We start from the raw sequence: 20,814 nt of genomic DNA, 5'->3' as shown, positions 1-20,814 counted from the left end.
TATTGACGATTGATTGCCAATACTGATTAAAACTGAACTTTTTTTAAGGCAGGAATCATCTGACGGATAAAGCGAATATTAACAATGAATGAATGAACGACTGGATGAATGAATGAAAATAAATGTCTCAATAATGTAAATATCATTTTAAAATAAGTTTCTAATCATTCAATATACATTGTTCATTACAGTAGCACAATCTATGAATTGGCATATACATTTTTTTTAATTTGTAGGTAACTGCATCTGTTGTGGGCATTTTTGGATTTTTCTTCTGGCTTTTATATTGCTCACATCAATGTTCAGAATTCTACTGTATAAATTCAATTGCTTATATTTATTTATTTATTTGTTTATTTATTTATTGTCCAATTACTTTAATTCTCGAAATGAGCAAGATTACCTTATCACTAGGGGTGTCACGATCTCGATATTTTATCGAAATCGAATCGAAATGAGGTCACGATCTCGAGTATCGAAGTCAAAAAGAGGATCGACGATCCCTCCCGCGCGCTACGCAAATAGCGCAGCGCGCTACGCAAATGGCGCGGCACCAACACAGCGCATCCTATTCATTTAAATAGAGATAGCCACTGCATGAGCGCAGTCGGCGGGAGTGTGATCACTGTTTTTATCTGTCCAACGGGGGAGGGGGGGCGGGGGTTGGGCGCGCAGGTTTTGTATCTGTATCTAACGGAGGGGTGGGTGCGCGCAGGTGAGAGCGTGTGAACTCGCTGAAATGCGTGTGTCAGTGTGACTTGAGAACACTGACTATAGATCACAGTGAGGTGGATTAAAAATCTTAAACTTATAATTGACTACACCTGTTGCTTTCCATTGAATTAAAAAAACATCTTTCTCTCAGATAAAGTAAACACAAGCGTGTTTCTGACTAAAATAAAAGCTTTTCAGGAGAGATATAAGTTATGTGTAAATATTTATAAGACAATACCCACATCACTTATCTAACCAGCCTGTACTGATTTCTGCCCCCCAATAATGCTTTCAATAACCTCTTGTAACCCCTGGGAGCCAGGGGTTACACTCTAATAGCCTTTAATAGTCTTCAGTAGCCTTTAAAAGACTTACCTGGCGGCCGTGGTGTGTCCACTAAACTCCGTAGTTATAAACATCCTGAGGTTAGCAGCGCGCTAACTGACCTGTTTATAATGTAATCCGAGCAGTGCCTCCGTGTCGGCTGTTCTAACCTGCTGCTGTTAGCTGCTTGGGCTGAAAGATGAACTGTAGTGAGCTGTATTATCCGGTTAGTGGGGTTAAAACCTTTATTTGTTTACAGAAACAGTAAAAACGGACTGGCTGAGCTCTGTAGCCCGTGGCTGGGCTGTACTGAAGTAGTGACTGAGTGAAGAGAGCTGGGCTTGTGCTGCTGCAGCTCCGACTAGTGGTTGGATGAAGAACTGCAGCTTCATGTAACGAGCAGTTTCACCAGCCATCCACACACAGCTCTGATAAACTGCTTGTTTTAATAGTGCACACTGTTGCTACAAAAAAAAAGTCACTAGATGGCATTACCATATATATCTTAATAAATAATAATAATAATATTTATAATAATAATAATAATAATAATAATAATAATAATAATAAATATATTATTTAAATTTTATGAGGCATAAAATAATAACAAGAAAAAAAAACAAGAAAATCGAGAATCGAATCGAATCGTGACCCTCAAATCGAAAATGAAATCGAATCGAGGATTTAGAGAATCGTGACACCCCTACTTATCACTAATGAAAACTGCATACAGACTGTGCCATCCCTATACACTCTAAGCATTGATTCTATACTGCAGTGATACTGGAGGACCCCCTCCTTAAACATTTTAATGTTTACCCTGAAGAACCCTTTTTAAGAAGTGTAGCCAATCTTCTGACAAAGAGAAAGGAAAGAAGGCTTTCAGGGAAAACAGTGTTGTGTGTGTTTGTGTTTGACTGAAAGTGTATTTTTATGTATTATGTCTGTGTCTCCACGTATGATTTCTGCATTAGTGTGTGTTTTGGGGTAGCGGCGTTTGATCTCTTTGAAGGCCGTAGGAAGGTGCTGACAGGGGTTCTCTCTGCGCTGGTGTTTTGGGCAGTGTGTGTTCTTTCATGTGTTCAGGAAGCTACTCACTAAGAGACACAACAAACCCCTTCGCTAGTCTCTCTGATCTTCACTGGCCCATTGTTTAAGAGTCAATTAAGCATTGTCTCGCACGCGCACACAGACCCCCTCTCTCACACTCGAGCTGTTTTAGATGTTCAGCCTAAAATACACACACCCGGAAATACACACTGGCATTTCAAAAATAGCTCACGCTCGCTTTAACTGGCATTGCAAACAATATATGAGAAAACAAACACTCTGACTGAATCTTTATACTAGGGACATGCTGATACTACTTATTCTATTTTAATATTAATTTGGTTATTTAAATTTGAATACCTGTTATCCTTAATTAGTTTATAAGAGGTATTCAAATCCATTCCTTCTAAAAGATTAAAGTACTGTTACTGTAAATTGACTAAAAAAGTGTAGAATTGAAGTATAAAGAATTAAAAAAAGGTCATGAGAGCCAAATTAGGCCCTTCCCGAAATTAATAGAACGTTCCTTTTTTACGTTGTGTAAAATTGAGTAGTATTAAACAGATTACAATTTTCATTTGAAATTTTCATTTTTCATCTCAACCTGCCCAGAAATGCATGTGAAAAATGTGTCTTTTAGGTGTAGATCAAAGCATGGATTCCACTTCCCAACTGTAATAAATTTTACATAAGAAAGAAGAGATCTCAAAAAAAAAATTCCAGTGCGTCACTCATTAAGTATCTTTAGAACTTCACAAAATAAAAATGCTATTCTGTTCTTTTCTTTTTTTATGAGGGAAAATTCAGAAATTGATTTCCCTTCATTAATTCAATACTGAGTCTCCTAAGACAAAGAAACATAAACAAATGCATATTTGATAAAAACACTACTGATTTTTATTTTCCCCCAACACACCACACCCTATGAATAACCACATGCTGGGATACCAGCTTGATGTGTAAACAGAGTTTCCTGACCACTGGGATTGTTCTGTAGTGCAATGGCTGCCTGGACATGCAGTGGATATCAGAGAGGAACCCCTGCTACTACACGTCTTCTGTTAGTGGTTTTTCCCACAACCTGAAGACCTTCAGGCCACAGATGGAAAAAGAGGGGGGCAGATAGCCTGCGGCTGGACACCTTGACTGCACAGATCTTTCCCTTGTGGACGGACTCGTAAAACCTAACAGGCATCTAACCAAGGCCACAAGCACAGGATGGCAACTTCTTAGGAGGCTGAGGGATTTTAGTGTAGCTGGTAGAGCTGGTTGGTTCACGTAGATTTGTATTTAAAAGGTGTTCCGCTTTGAATATACAAGCTAACTCTATAAATCACAGCCTGAGAACAGCTTGCACACTTCAGAGGGTTTGGGCTGTTTAAGGTTCACAATCTAAAGAGGTGAGAGGTTCCACAGTGTGCAACACAAAATGGCTAGGAACAAACAATAAAGCATAATTGACAAATAGAGAAGAAATTGCTTTATTAGTGGCTGTTGATATGTCTTTATTTCATCACATGAAATGCTTTATTGATCTTGTTCTATGAAGTGTAATTCCAGCTTTTAGATTACTCACAACAGGTCAGGTTTTCTTCACAAGGAGTGCAATTTGTTCTGTTTGTCTTGACTCTGGTACACATCAACAAAGCATTTCTTCAAGACAAAACATGTCATGACTGTAAAAAAAAAAGCTGTTTTGATAGCTTGGGGAGCCCCAGTAGGGAGTAACTGTTCATTTAGCTGAAGATCATGTGAAAAGGCTTTTATCGCTGATGTTTTAGATATGTTGTGAAACTAGGGCACAAGACACTTTCACACCAGCCACTCCCTTGTTTATTACGGGTAAAGCAGGGTCCGACAATGTGACACAATGTGAAAAAGGGGGCACAGTCACTGACAATTAGCTTCTAACAATAAAACTTTAAGCGTGGCACACAAGGATGTGGAACAAAGGGACTAGAATGTGGAGCATCAAAGCTCTGAGGCCTCCTGCAAGTTCACGGTCTCATGTCAAAGTCCTGGCTGTTCCGCTTAACGGCACGTGTGTGGCCACCGAGGACTGGAGAGCCATAGACTGCGTGGGAAAGACAGCAGAGGGCCTCGTAAAGGGAGGTGCGAGTTAAAGTAGCTGACACACTGCGGGGATAAAACACAAGCTCTCCGGGAGGACACTACCACTCTGACATCATAAAAGCTCTGTAAAGTAACTAAAGGCTGGAAGAGAGGGACAGCTCCACTGTGACATCATAAACGGTGTTGTGGTAACAGTGGCTATAATGTACTGTCACTTCAACTGTGACATCATTGCCATGGCGATAGATTGGGCGAGACAAAGCCCTTCTTCTTAAGTGACATCATAAACATTAACACTGCCCGGAGAGGGTTTGGAGATTCTGGGAAGAGCGATTATGACAGTGACAGAGTAAATGGTCCCAAAGAGACAATGAGTAACAGAGAACTGTGGTACTGTAATACTCTATTGAGTAAGCATTTACTCACATAGCTCTACTCTGAATGCATGACATGTAATGCTATGTAAAGAAGCAAAAGAGAAGAATTGAATAGATTATAAAGGGGTTTAACACAATGCAGTATCTGTGAATATGTCTGTGAAGGCTGTCAGTCATGGGCGGACAATGAAGCTCCCAAGCCATGTGTATTTAATATTATACTACATGCTGAATCCTTTTGACTTACACCAGCAATGTTTCTGAAGAAATGTGGTCTGTTTGGAGGTATGTAAAATATAATCATCAAGTGTTACCTTAGGGAACCTCTTGTAAACACCCACACCTCTATAAGTTATTATCTTTAAGGTTGAACACTCATGGGATATTCCAGGAGAATAATACACCATGCCAAAGACCATAAGTTGCCCAGAACTTAAACTGTTACAAATCTCTTTGTTTGAGAAAATTAATTTGAGGAAAAGAGAGGAAATTACCCATTTATGATCTTTTAGTCAGGTTGTGTATCCCAGATATATATCTTTATAGGATTTTAAATAAAGGCCTATGCGCATCATCTGTTCTAACCCGTTCCAGGCACCTGCTATTAGCAAACTGGAGGATATATGTCTTACAGCGAAGTGTGATGCTCCACAGATTTTGCTTTCGAGCTTATCTTATCTGAGCTCCAGGCATCCAGCTCATAGTACAGATAGAGACCCTCTGGGATCAAAGACCACAGCTATCACAATATGGGACCTGAGAAACCTGATGCTTTGCTGTTCTTTGTAAGAAAATCATAGGCAATCAGTTTATTTGACAGGAGGCTCAGACACTTTCACAACAGCTGGGGCAAGACATGAGTGTACCTTATGTTTTCTAGCTTGTGATGTGACAATACCTGAAAGCTGTGTGCTCTCAGGATAATGGTGAAAGGAGAAAGTGAGAGAAAGTCTAAACTGAAAGGGGTTCTGATCTCGATCTGGGCACATTCACAAAGTACATAAAGACCACACAAAGCCCGTCACGGAGTGATGACACATTACCTTGAATTGCAATGGTTGAATGAGCGCATTCCAACACAAACATGGAAAAAAGCAGCTTTCTAAGAGAAACCAGACAAATTATTTCTCTTTACGCAAAAAAAACATAAGAATGGAAGAAAATGTTCATCATATAAAATGCAGCGTATAATTTCTCTCAACCACATGTTCGACACACACATAACTGTGCCACACACAGAGGCAGAGCCTGAAGCGTGAAATGAGCTTGGGCGTGAACTTTGACTGGCATTTCCATGCCCAGATTTATGGAGCCCAGCTACAAGTGTGAGCTCCAAACAATTGAGAATAAATAAGGGCATACCAAGGACGCATCACACAATGCACAAACATGCGCACAGTCACACACACATACAGTGTTTACATTCACTAGGCAAACAGCACTGTGGTTCCTATGATACATGCCAGAGGAGAAGGAGAAATGAATAGCTCTGCTGACAGTGTCCCATTGAGATCAGCTGGTGAGAAACACAAGCACGTGAGCAGCTCTTTGTTTGCTGAATGAGATTGGAGCAGTTCTCCTTTCCTGAATTCTAATCATTCTAAGCAGGTCTGGAAAATGTAGCTGTGTATCTTTTAGCACTGACTCCAATCACTCACCAATTGCTTTATGCTTAATACAAATGTGCTGCTTATGTTTGCTTATGCTCAGACGAGCTGCTGAAAGACGGAGGAGCCCATCTGATTCAAATAAACCTGACCCATATCTCCTAATGCGTAACAGGCAGACAAAACATACCTCGACACACTCACTGCATTACTCTGCTACAGCCAGACATTATGCTTTGTAATGGTCTGTTCTGGCTTTTACGATTCAGTTTGCTTTGGCAAGCTGGTGCCTTTTGAACGCCAATCATCCACAGTCGAGGAGCTGCTGTACTGACGGAAGGGTTTAAAGGTTCTACTCAAACAGCCAAGAGCTTTCAGCTTTTAGTTACTGAAATTAATTTCTATATATGTTTGAGAGGGAATGTCACACCTTACTTATAGGTGAGGGTAGTTGTGCCGAAAAAAGGTTGTGGGTTGTATGAAAAAAATGATGGCAACTGCAGTAGCACATCCAGTGCAAGTGAATTTATTTGGTGAAGGTGCACAAAAGTTGCAAAATACTAAAAGAAAACAAAAAGAAAACAAAAAAAAATAAACAAAACAAAATCTATTTACAAAAATTTACATAAGGAATCAACATATTCTTTAAGTCGTACATTGGTTCACATGACAACCAAGCAACCATACCATATCTCAACCTTAACCATCCTCTAACCAACATGAAATGAGGCCTTAAATAGGCCACCACTGGTCTACCCAACCCAGCCAAAACCAACATATTTCCACTTTAGGGGGATACAATTATAAACAAAACAAACAATAAATCAAATAAACATACAATGGAAAATCTAAATATTCAAAATGGTCATTATTCAGATCATAGGCCACAATCCAATAAAATACACATGAAAATAAGAAAAGGAAAGAAAAAAATAAAATATTTTGAAACCTCAAAGAACCCCCTCAAAATGGTATGGCCCAAAATGGGCCCAGTGAGCATGCCCCAATTTTGCTCAGGCCCTATATAAGGGCAGCTAAAACAATGGTTGGGCCCTTTGCCAGACCAGGAAGAGAGTACAGGTGAGCGTGTGAATGTGAAAACTGAAATGTGTATCCCAGTGGCATACTTTTAGCTGAAAAATATGGAAATGTCCCAAGCTAGCAAAATGTATAACTTTCTAAAGGGGGAATAGTATTAAATGGAAAAAATAGCTGTGTATGTGTATGCACTGAGAAAAATACAGCAGGGACAGAACAGGGCTGAAAACTAATTTGTTTGTTCTGTCACAGGGAACAACATGTTTGATTTATTCAAAATGGTCATCGTTCATCAAGGATTTTTAAATATTCTCCCTATATAAATGTTGTGTGACAGGTAAACTAGCACAATATATTTAGGTATAAAATAATTGAGGTTGGCATTAAACAATTTTAGCTGTCTGGATGTAAATCCAGTGATCCAGACAAAGTGGAAGCTAAAAATTAGTTTGGGCTGCCTCAACACTCAGTTACACTATAATGAGGTGGGCATCAGGGTACGGCATAGGGTATAGCTTTGGGGGACGGCACAAAGTGTGGTGCAAGATACAGCGTTACGGCATAAATTTGAGACAGAAGCATAATTTGTCTATAACACCCAAGCTGCAGCACACTAGCTACAAGCTAACATGCTAGGCACAAGACAACAGCATATTATACTGTATAATGACCATTGTATTTTCCCCTGGGTTTCCTCCCTATGAGCTGTTTTACTACAGTTGTTCCATGTTACTACAAGTGTTCATTACTGCATTACAGAACAAAGTTTCCACAGACCTCAGAGCTAGGAGTTAACCTTTATCTTACATATCACAATGGCCCACGTGCATCCCCCGCTACAGGTGCATGATTACAATTTGGTAAAGGGGTTAGCTAGTGGTTCATACCAATCCTCACAAACACTCTTGCTGTTACCCAGTGTAAAAGTGTGGTGTATAATGCTGATGTGAGTGAATGAGAACTGGGGGAGGTTCACTCTTCTTACCTGATCCTCGAAGAACCAAGCTTTGACTTGACAGCCGGCCAGCCCAAGCACACAGAGATAATGTTCAATAGGGTAGGCAGCAATTTAATACATCCAGGCCTCACTCCTGCACTAGGCCCCAATCCCATACCTGAGACCTTCCTTTGAAGACTTCACGTCAGGACCTCAAGAAGAGAGAGACCTCCCCCAGTGGATAGAGTGTGTATTGTAGAAGTGTAGTGTCTAGCTTAATGCATCTAACTTTTCCTAATCATTTGTTCAACATGTGAGTAGAAAGCATTTTTGTTAGGACGTTCAGGTGTAAGTTTATTCAAGTTGTGGGGTAGTATAATATTATAATTAAGTATTATATATTTTATTATATACATCATTACTACATTCATTGCTGTCCAATGAAAAACAAGCACTTATATTACTGTCAATTTTTAGGTCAGTACATAATTTGAACACACAAACAGTTCCTCGCACTGTGTTAAAATTTTCTTGATAAATTGTCTTTACTTTCTTTTGTAAAGTTGATGTTTTGGAGATTCATGTTTTTCAATGTACAGCAACAATATACAATGTTAGCAGCCAAGAACCTGTGTGCTACATGATTTGAATGCTGTAGATTCAGCATATGGTAGGCCTCTCCATCCCAGCAGACTACGAGTTTCATATCAGTGTATCAGTTTAGCCTGCAGTGTGCGAGTTCTGAGCTCTGGGAAAACAAAAAATATCCGACATAAAATATACAGCATGGCTGGTTTGGTTGTCTGCCTCTTGCCTTCAGAATAAAACTCTGGCTATAACAAGAGTCCGGCAGGAACAAATACGACCACAAGCCGATTTGGCAGTAAACATCAGTGCGCCCCCAGTCATAGCTATTCCTAGTCATTTAAACAGTAAAGCAGCCAGGAAAAACAAAAGCACTCATCCAGCAGACAAACACAAAGCTAGACATCTTACAATCTAAACTTTGCCAGACTGCATGAGACGACCCACTCTGTCCTACCTGCTCCTGTCTTTATCTGCACTGCAATCATGCTCCTCTGATGATAGACAGGACCAGACATGGAAATAATTGACATTATTACACTGGTTAAAGCATTCCAGAGAGTTATCTTCCACCACAATATCAACCAATTGGTGTGTACTTTTATCCACTGACTCCATCTTCACCTAAACACATATACACACAAACACCCACAAAGCCCCTTCAGCCTGTTTCCCGTGTCGCACCCTCCAGCACAGAATAGCTTCCTCCTGTTGTTGCCAGCTTGAAACTGAATGCATTGACAGAGAAGCAGAAACTAAGAACTAGGATCTTCAGGCAAGCTATTTCTCCACGCTGGTCTTTTCTTCCATTCTATGTTTGTCTGCACATCATTCCTGGACCCATTCTCACATTTTATATTTCTATTGCTCCTTCTCCTTTTGTGCTCTCACTTTCTATACTCTCTATCACCTCTGCCTCTCACACTTGCTTCTCTCTATAGGCTGTGACTGATGCCTGCTGCTCTGCTCCGCTATCTGACATAAGATTATCACTCGGCTGCCTAATGCATCCACTTCAGGGCTGGCTATACGCTGCATGTGGTGTAAAAAATACAGAACATAGCAATTCAACACTGAAAATGCTTCGCTTCTCATGACAAAACTGGTGTAAAATCAGATCAACATCTTACATTAACAAACTTAGCCACAACTGTGGCCGAACTGAGCTTGGTTCAGAATCAGGGTATGGACTTGGGACTATGGTTTGGGTTTTGAATAGAATTCAAAAGATATGTATTTAGCTAGCGAGGTAAATATCTACAAATCATCTAAGGTGTCCAATCCAAATAATGTTATGAAATATGAAGCTACTGTTAAAAGCAAAGTTTAAGGCTTATAAACAAGTCATCAAAACTGCATTGTACATATATCCCTGTTGAAAACAATATGAAAGATGCAAGAGAATACAATAATGATTCTTAGCATGCAGTCTTTTTCTCTGTTCACTCAATGAACCAATAACGATATCACAAAGCACTTAAAATAAAATATATTAATGTTCTTTAAACATATACAGCTTTGGAAAAAAAATAAGAGACCACTTAAAAACCAAGCTGAACTGCTTGACTTTTTGCACCAGGAGTGGCATAATGTTATCCAAAAGCAGTGTGTAAGACTAGTGGAGGAGGGCATGCCAAGATGCATGAAAACTGTGACCAGGGTTACTTTACCAAATATTGATTTCTGAACTGTAAAAACTTTATGAATATGAACTTGTTGTCTATGCATTATTTAAGTTTTGAAAGCTCTGCATATTTTGACATGACATGCTATGACAATATTTTTGTTTGGAATTTGGGAGAAATGGTGTCCGTAGTTTATAGAATAAAAAAACATGTTAATTTTACTCAAACATATACCTATAAATAGCAAAATCAGAATTATTCAGAAACTTTATAAAATAAATATAATATATATTTATATTAACTTAACTAAGTGAACTGTCTATGTAAGTCTATGTGTTAGCATGTGCCTGCACTGTAACCCATGTGGAAAGCAAACACCTGTCTTTCTAAGGGTTAGTCCACTGAAACACTATATCACATTAAAGAGTGCACACAGTGACGGTTAGGTCAAAGGCCAATCAACAAATAGTTAGAGAAGTCACCCCAGGGCTCAGTAGGTTTGTCTGTCTCTCTCTCTTTCTCTCTCTCTTCATCTCTGTCTCTCTATCTTTGTCTCTCTATATCTGTCTGTCTCTCTCATTGTCTCACACTCCTCTGCTCAGTATATAAGCAATAAACCTTGCGACCTTATACACTTCTCTACACTCTTGTGAGAAGATGTTGTTTCCTCTCACACTCTGCTTTAAGTTCAGCTCAGAATAGAACTAGAAACCATAATCCATCATGTGCCAAGACCAGTCTCAAGTAACATCTATATCTGGAATGTGATATTACTACACGACATAACACAGACAGAATAATACAAGATCCTGAAGCACCTGTTTAAATGTCTAATCTGCCTCTATAAGTATATAAGTATTCCTAACCTATGCTTTATAACCACAGACCTCTAGCAGTGTCTTTCTTCACTGTGTGCAGTAAATGACTAAGCCAGTGTCTGAAATAATAGTTGAGTGCCTCTAATGGCCATGGTGTGTAAATGCATTCTGCAGAAAGGGGATCCAAACCCAGCTCCTGAGAGCCAAGCATACTGCTCTTCACCCAGGCCTGTCAATCAACAGGATCAAAGTATTGAAGACAGTAAAAATGCCTTGTTTTACCCTAGATATCATTTGTGTGACAATCTGCATAACAGTGGTGAAACCCTTTAGTTGGCACATATGTTTAAATATTCTATACAGAGTAATAGAGTAGGGGTCTTTCTAAATATTTGAATAATCATCATTTATCCAGGCAAAGAACCATATAGGCATTAAAATGGTTCTTCAAGTAGTCTTGGTTCAAAATACGACCACTGCTTTTATTAAAAAGCCCTCAACAAACTTATTTTTTTTAAGTGTATCTTATCTCGAAAATGACAAACTTTACAGCTTCACTATATTTGCTATATATAAAATAATTTTGGACAAATGTGCACACACTGCTCAGTTCTGTGGAAAAATCCTAATACCATATACGTATACTGGATCCAGCTCAATGCTGGGGGGCTCTATACCCCCTCCAGGTACCAATAGGTTTATTTTTTATCAGGCAGTACGTTTCCACAGGGACTTGACAAGCTGTGTATGTGCATTTGCAAATCTGTTTCAACACTAGATGCAACTTAAAGTGACTGAATGCATTTAGTTAGAAAAATACTCCAAAACATTAGACATACAGTGTAGAACAGTGAGGATTTACCTCTCCATTATAAAATGGCACACACACTAATTTAGCTTATCGGCTAAATACACACCTTATCTCTGAACAGCTCCCAGTTCAAACACTTGCCATGATTTACACAGGCAAACATTATCAGCCATGGACGCATTTCACTCAGCCACTATCATTTCCTCCAGCTAAAACTCGGTGGAGTGGGGTGAGAGTTGAAAGGTTAGGAGCAAGGGGAGCTGCATGCAGGAAAGCTCCGTCTCCAGAGCACTGCCCTCAACCTGCCCTCATGTGTGTCCACTGCTGCCAGGTATTCACTCTCTTCCGTTACATACGCCCACCGTGTAGGTTATAGCCTGGCTTCCAGCATGTCCACTGCATTGGCCAGAAGGTACAGTACAACAGAATGGTTCTGCTGGAAAATTCAGGCATGTCGAGGTCTTAGTCGACTGAGGAATCTACTGATGTTAGTAGGTTGAGAACTATTTTTGTATATTTCAGTGACACTTCTGAGAAGTCATTTTTTGAAATGTAAGAAATAAAGAACAAAACAAGCAAAGTGCCCCATAATTCAATAATAATAAATCAGAGACTAAAATTCTTCTAGCGAACCTTAAGCAAACAATAACGACGGACTGTATTCCCACACACAAACGTATCAATTACCAGCTCTTTCATCCGCTGTATATTCTGCCCCCTATTGTTTATGCTGTATAAATAATCTACTCTGTCATAGTACATACTTAGATTATTTATTTACTCTGCTTATACCACTTCATATTTATAACCTCTTATAGTCTGTACATTCATGACCTGTGTATACCTATACATAGCTACAATACTTAACAATTTACTGTACATTTGTTATATACATATTTATTTACCTTTTGTTAAGCACTTATGGATGGATTTAAACTGCATTTTGTTGCTCTGTATTTGCAACATGTGAAATGACAATAAAAGCTGAACTCAAATTCTAATTTTAATTCTAATTAAGGCAACAGATATTCTGAAAATCAACCTGTATCAAATGTATCAGCCAAGCATTTCATTTTTTTGTTTTTAGAAATGTATTTATTATAAATATATATTTATTATTATTTTTAAATATATATTTCATTAGGACAAGAGCATTAGTAAAGCCATGACTTTGGAAAATCACCCCTTCCCTTCAAGTCATCATGCATTTCAAGGTCTCTGTAGAATAAGGAAGCTACAAAGCTACAAAAAGCTGATATATGCTGCACGCAATCATAACTGTTTTTGTACATTTAAGTGACACTTCTGAAAAGTCACATGTCACAATTTACTTGAGCAATAAAAGAAAGTGTTCAAAGACACATTCAAGCTGAGCAAAATAATGTACCAATACAGCCATAAATCAGAGATAAAAATTCTTCTGAAGAACATTGAGACACCAGAGATGCTGAAAAACAGCTTCATAACCCCCGTCAGCAGCAAGCGGCAAGCACAGAACATTAAGAAAACAGAGCATGAGAGAAAAGAACTGAATGTGAAACCATTAGAAGCCATAAATGTGATTGATTTATTGCAGCTGCTGAGGCATGTGCGGGGCACCCTCCCCTGCAGGGCTCAGGGTGAAGAATGGGCTGAGCCTGTCGAACCAGGGCTTTCAGTAAGCACTTACCTTTCCCTTCAACTGGCCTGCCTTCCCATGAGAAATCTGCACTGCTCTGCGCTGTGTGGGGTGTGAGGAAATAATTGTCGTCATTGAGTCATCAAAGCGGCAGTTTACCTACTTCCCTCAGGCCTGTAGCCACAACAAAAACTAATGCAGCTCACTTTAGTTTATCCCACTGCTCACTAAAGTATGGGTCATTAAGCGATGGAAACAAAGTGACCAAGGCGATTTGATAGTACGCAGTTGTAGCATGAAGAGAACTGGCCATTTCAAATGTATATTCATTTAAATGAAACAAGCAAAGTCTTACATAATTGGAGGGGGACTGCAATTTACGTAAATGCATAACTTATGTCAAACTGTACAGAAATGCCAGCAGCTCTTTTAAAACATACGTCAAAAAGTCCTAACATTAACACAACCTGACAACAACAACAGAACTAATCACTTGAGACATGGTCTTCACCAAACCTTAAAAGGAGGCGCTAAGATGTTAGCAGCAGATCCTTTAAATCCTGTACATTTTGAGTTGGGGCCTCCAAGGATCATGGCCCTATCGCCAACCAATGGTTGTCCCTTCTTAGACCCCGTTTGGTAAACACAGTCTAATGCAAATTAGAAACAAAACCCACAAGATCTTCATGATATTTTGGACATGCTTCGACCCATTGATTTAGAAGTCACAATTTGGCCCAGGTCAATGAGGTTTTTTTTGCGCTTCTATCACATTGTCCTCAAGAACTTGACTGTTCACTTTTATATCCTAAAATATCCCACTCTTGACAGATGCCTCTCTAAATTAAGATTTTTCATTTCACCGTGAGTGGTGCAAACATCATCATAGCTGATCAGTGCAGATTAGGCCTACTCTTTAACTAAACTGTAATATAAAACAAATCGCACTTCTTTAACCAGGTCCTATGTCAAGCTGTTCCATAATGCAGTCTGATAAAGGCAGATCAGGTGACACATTCAACTCGAGAACGTCCAAAAGACACACGTGCATTTGACTGGTTATATGAAGGAATTTCAAATGTCTTACAGGTCACAACACAGGCCTTGTGGGCCCATGGAGATGCAGTGACCAATTGTAATTGAGGACAGCCACTTCAGTCCCTCTCTTCAGACAATGGAGATGAAAACCACCCAGCTCCAAGCACCAATTCATCTTATTGAATTTGATACCATGTACAGGTCCCACAACAATGGCAGGGGTAGAAGGGTTCTTTTCCATATGGCAGGGCTGCTCTTACCCAGGTGTCCCAGCTTCTCAGTCTTGCTGAAAGATCTCATAATTGCTGTGCACAATGCAGCAGGAATCCATAGCTCTCAGGTTCCGTCTTACTGGTTAATCTCCACTTACAACCCAGCAATTTCAGGATAACTTCAACTACTTGAGCCATCTTTTTTTTTTTTTGGAGGTTTTACCAACTATGCTAAAACAGCTGTGGGATAAGTGTTGAAGATTTTGCGATACGTGAAGTACAAGATTTTTCTCAATGCTTTCTTTACCCATTGTGTTGTGTTGTGTTATGTTGCGAGTTGAAGAATTCCATCAAGTGTTCAGCCATTGTTAAAGCATTAAGTGGCTTGACATTGAAGAGCATAAACTATTGAGGCGTAAGCTACAGCATTGTATGGGACCAAGTGGCCATCGCTCAAAGATATCAGGCACAGGAATCGCTGATAATAAATAATAAAACAAAGGACGGGGGGCACCCTGGGCATGCCTTGTGGAAAAAAAGCGGGTCCATTAAAAGCTGTGGTGTGTGAAGAAAGACTAATTGCTGCCTGTGAACATGTGCACTGCACGAGACTATAAAGAAAAGGCCTGTCACCAGAGCTTTGGTGCTGACCAAGCGCTTCCTGGGCCAAGCATCACTGTCAAATTACAAGCTGCATTACTGTATTACTGAGATAAACTCATTTTAAAGACTGCACACCAGTGCAAACCCAAATTCCATGACTGGAATTAGGACTACGCAATTTTGTAAAAATGAGATTCTCCTTTGAAAGTACTGCAAAATATGGTGCAAAGCTACTAAGCTTTAATCCTTGCCCAGGAAACACATACCTATATTAAATTAATCTTAGAACTATATCCTATTTCGTTGCCTGACAGAATGAAACTGCTCATATTTAAAAATCATTCATACTAAAGTGCTTACTGACCAAACATTCCTTCTGGAAAACAGGGCTGCTATTGAGAAGTACACTGCTGGCTCTACCACTGCTATTTTTGATACTGAAAGAAAATTCCCCACACAGGACTTTATAGACCTCAGCGTCTACCTTGTCTGCATGCAGGTAATTAAATATTAAATAAGGGCTTTATGCTGATCCCAGCCACTGCGCCACTGAGGTCTCTGCCAGATTCCAAAAAACGCCACAGGAGTATCATTCAAGCCAAAACAGCCTCTCCTTGAATGCTCAAATGGACTCCACCGGACCACTGGAGGGATGCCAGATCATTAGGGTAAACTAATCTCCACTGATTCACACCAGGGTAATATTTCACTATTTCACATCAATTATGATTGAGGTTACTGGATGGTAAATTAACAGCATATGAATGCTAATATACTGTAGAGCACTTGTTTAATGTTGAAATATTAGGACAGAGCGCTCATTCTGAACACATTAAGGCAAGGCAAGGTTGAAGTACAGTTCAACAGCCTTTTTTTTTTTTTTCAATTTGCTGTCTAATAAATGTTAATACCATCCTCAGAATCAGTCCAACAGTCTATAATATTATCCAGGTCTAGAAGATCAGGTGAGGTAAGCCCTCCACAACTCTTATAGACAATGCATCCTTTCTGCTCTTTAGCTGAGGAAACCAATCCTTCCAAACGCAGCCTCCCATGGCGGTTGTACCCATGGCCTCATTAAGCCATCAGCAGTGGGGCCGATAGAGTAATAATCCCCTGCTTTTACCCCCCCCCCCCCCCTCCATCTCCACACCTGGAGTAGACCACACAGGACCGAAAGAGTGGTCTGGATGGCCAGTCAAAACAAGGCCCTTCCAGTTCCCATGCTGAACCAGCTATAGTGCCCAGTGAAGGAGGACAATACAAGATAAGGAAAGGAGAGAGGGGAGAATTGTAGGTACAGATATACAGTAAGTCAGCTAAGAGAGCCCTGTTTAGTCAAGTAAAAGCTCAAAGAGTAGGGCACTATACCATACAAACACACAAAAACACTTAAACACACACACAAAGCCCCTTCTGTCCCCTCTAGTAACCTGGAGAGGGGAGAAGAGGGGGGTCAGAGCAAGCTGGAGGGCGTGTAATCCTACCTAAGCGTGAGATCTTCCCCTGAAACAGCACCACAAAGAGAGGAGAGATGGAGGGGGACCTGAGGCTAGCCTTAGCCACAAGTCAGACAACAATAAAGAGTCGCTAGCCTATATTTAACAGTGGTGGGAATTCGGTGCTGGGTATACAGGAACACTTTGAATGCGTGCTGAAGGTCAACTGGGTGTCCGTTTCCTCCGCAGACTCCTGCAGCAAATCTGTGACCATCCACCCCCCCCCCCCCTTCCAAACCCACCCCACCAGGGTCGACGGACAAGGAGTGAGATAAGCATTGTTTCCCAAAACAATGGGCCACTTCCAAACAGTGTTTCACTCCACAAACTCCAAGCTACTAATACTTGTGTATAAAGTGTGTGAAAGTAGTGTAGTCATGAAGCATTTAGCATTCATGGCATTTTTTGTTAAATTAAAGGTCTGTGCAAATGTTTTTGACATTGAAGAAAGATACTGATGAGGGTGCATTAGCATTTGGTACTTTAAATGTGTAGAAAATAACAACAGTACATTAACAGAGCTTTTCCACTGCATGGTTCCCACACTACTCAACTGTACTCAGCTGACTGACTGTACTTTGACATCAGCAAATTTGTGTACTGGTACTTTTTCGCATAAGTATTGCTTGTGGTTGGACAGAGAGAATAGTCACTGTACATGACAGAAAAAGCCACAGAATGAGAATCTGCAACATAATCCCTTCAGCCGTCTCCATTGTTCCAGTGTTGTCACTCTGAAGATTACGCAGTGACAGTGTTTTGTGATGTCACCCGCTACATTTAGGGGGAGGGACTGCGGTAGTGGAAAATAAACCAGGTACCAAATACCAGGTACCAATAAGAAAGTAGAGTCCACTGCATAAGTAGGTTAAATTAATCACATATATTGCCACACTGACATACTGTGTTCACAGCTTTTTCCTGTTTATACAGATTGCTGCTAATCATGTACATAACAAGAAATTCACATGTGCCCCCGGCAAAGGACAGGGGATTCCAACTCACATAACTGAGCATCTCACATTATTTAGGGCCTCCCACTGTGGCTTGTAGATTCTAAAACAGTTGGTCTAACCTTGAGCCAAACCAATGTGGAAATCGTAAGGTCTTCTATTGTGTTTATATGCATGTTTGTTCACATATATATATATATATATATATATAAACAGTGTTTTAGCCGGTTATGCAATTACAAATGTTTCAATAACTGCAATTCCATACACACATTGTGGACTGAAGTAGGTGAAGATAAATGTACATAGATATTAATCTGTGATTCATTTAAATGTTGTACTCTTTACAAGGGTATAATTGCTAATATTATGCTATTCTTTTAACATTATGTCAGTGGCACTTAATTGTCTTACAATGACAATATCATCTTATATCGCAATCATTTCTTGCACAATATATACTGCACAACTTCAGAAATGGAATGTCCCATTCATATTGCACCTATCAAATATCAGGTCTTAATCAACCCCTTTCCATGTACATACTAATCACTATTTAACCTCACTCACAAGACAAACATTTCACACCTTATACAAGTGTGGGCATTCTCAAGTCGTCCCTTTAGGTAACATGATCAGGCTTCATGATCAATAAACATAGTGGTATCCCTAGACTTTTGGTAGGTTAATGTATAATACAGAAAGCTCTAAACTGGAGATGCGAGTGTTTGAATGCAATTTAATAACATGCACGTTAAGCCCACCTCCGCTCTCCCACAGCTTTCTGAGATCCAGCAATTTTGTGCTTTTTGCCCAGCACTCAGCGCATTCAGGGCTTTGGGGCATCCACCTGCGCCTGCAGATAAATCACTTTATACAACTTTAACCAGGCTGCTCAAAGTAGCTCCACACCTCTTTGGTAGAATCCAGAGAGCCCTGACAATTAAAATGAGGCATTAATAACATTATAAAAGTGCACAAGAAGCTTATTAAAAACCTCTGTTTACAATCTGTACCTTAACTTAATCTCTGGGCACCACCATCACTGTACTGATCATGACTTTACTTCAAGACTGCGGCACCCAAAGATTAGGTTACGCTACAGGTTGTAAACAGTGGTTTTTAATAAGCTTCTTGTGCACTTTGATTATGTTATTAATGCCTCGTTTTAAATATCAGGGCTCTTCAGAGTCTACCAATGAGGTGTGGAGCTACTTTAAGATTCGATAATGGTGTAAAAAGTGATTTATCTGCATGGGCAAGTGGATGCCCCGGAGCGCCTGTTGTAAAGAGTGCTGACAAAAAGCACAAAAATACTGGCTCTCGGAAAGCTGCGAAAGAGCAGAGCTGGGCTATTCAACAAAACGTAAGTACTCTTTATCATGTTTTACAACACCAAAAGTCAATTTTACACCAGAGTTCTCCTTTAAATTCTAATTTCTTTATAAACGTAATCCAAAAAAATGTAACCAAGACAATCCCCCACCATGATCAGTGGAATGCAATGACTGGAATGGTCAGTCCAGGGCAAGGTTATGAGGGTCAAGAGGTTATGACATCTACAAATATCCAGATCACACTGACTAAAGACATCACTCTGACAATAAAAGAGGCTGACCACCATCTAACTTCTCAAGATACTCAACGTTTTACTGTAATTACCATCACAAATATAGACAGCATGTGGACTTGTGTGACAGTTGGACCATAAAGGCAGCAAGGAAGCAAAAGAACAAGGGAGCAAAAGGACAGGAAACAAGAGTTATTCCAAACATCCTACAGACTAACCTTGAGTGAGGCCGGGTCAGTCAGCGCGAGGGCTTGTCTCTTCAGCTCAGCTACGACGATGTGACAGTGCGCGCACAGGTGGCTTTTGGTGGTGAGCTCTCTCTCCGAGCCTGCGCCCTCAGGAGGAGGCCGGGGGCTGCGCCTCTCCTCCTCCGCTGAATTCAGCCTCTTCCTCGGGCTCGGTTCAGGAGAGCAGGAGGACTCTGCGCTGGAGCAACCCTCCACCTTAGACAGGAGAAAGAGAGACACAGGGAGCGCGAGAAAGAGGCTTAATTATTAACAGGTGCGTGCAAGTTACATGCGTAACGACACACGCGCATCCATACCGACTGAAAGAGGAAAGGTTTGCAAAAAAGCACGAGACACCCAAAACACAAATCTTAAAAAAGCCCTTCAAGCTACGTTTTGGATTGTTTTAGATAGTTTACACTGTAACTTACAGCGAGGCGCTTGTTCTGGGACTCCCCATGAGCAGGAGAAGTCCTCTGACTTGGATTCATTTCGCTTTAGAAAAAGTCATAAAAGAGGTCACAGCAGGGCAACAGCACGCTTCCCCCACCTCACTGCTCCGGTTACGAGGAACTTTACGCTCTACTCGCCGGTCTCGAGCGTGGCTGGAGGAGTGAGGAAAGCCTGTGTAAAATCCCATAGAGAAGAAGTTGTGTCTGGTGTGAGAGTTTGTCCCATGGCCGCGTTCACTGAGTGTATAATAAAGCTGAGAAGCTGAGCTGGAGGGAGGCAGCGTGGTGGAGCACGCAGGGCTGGAGGGGTGTGGCTGCTCCACTGTTTAAAGCCAGTCAGAAAAGGCATAGCGAGGGAGTTTGAACGACAAGGGCTCTGTCTCAAACTGCTTCAGAAGAAGTTTACCTAGCTGACTTGATGCCTTGCTGTCCACGCTGTCTCAGAATGCAAGAAAAGTGGCACTAAATCCTAAACAATATTTTTTCCATTAGTAGCAGAAATGTGTCACTTTGAAATTATGAATCCAGTTCTGCTTATTTTTTTATAAACATTTACTAACATTTATAAAACACTTTTATTGTGGTATTTTCTGCCTCTGCAGCGCCCTCTCAGGTGTGTATTTGTGTACTTTGGTACACAGACAAATCACAATATGCAGGTCAGTCAATCAATAATACCGCCC

The 20,814-nt window shown here is 40.3% G+C and overlaps 1 protein-coding gene across 2 annotated transcripts in view; it reads right to left on the bottom strand.

Moving 5' to 3' along the window:
- The window catches only part of kif26ab (kinesin family member 26Ab), a 109,245-nt gene that overhangs the window by 84,523 nt on the left and 3,908 nt on the right, over positions 1-20,814 (bottom strand). The window contains exons 1-2 of one of the 2 annotated variants that reach the window (XM_007253792.4): positions 20,111-20,431; positions 19,671-19,895 (exon numbers count right to left, since the gene is read on the bottom strand). In XM_007253792.4, the coding sequence (XP_007253854.3) occupies positions 19,671-19,895; positions 20,111-20,170 (285 nt within the window). In that variant the 5' untranslated portion in view covers positions 20,171-20,431. Of the gene's footprint in view, positions 1-19,670; positions 19,896-20,110; positions 20,432-20,814 lie in introns of those variants that run through there. The other variant, XM_015607021.3, reaches the window with a different exon arrangement.

Source organism: Astyanax mexicanus, chromosome 14 (genome assembly GCF_023375975.1).
Source record: "Astyanax mexicanus isolate ESR-SI-001 chromosome 14, AstMex3_surface, whole genome shotgun sequence".
NCBI lineage: Eukaryota > Metazoa > Chordata > Actinopteri > Characiformes > Acestrorhamphidae > Astyanax > Astyanax mexicanus.
Note: the sequence above shows the minus strand (reverse complement) of the source record. Positions and strands in the feature narration are given on the sequence as shown.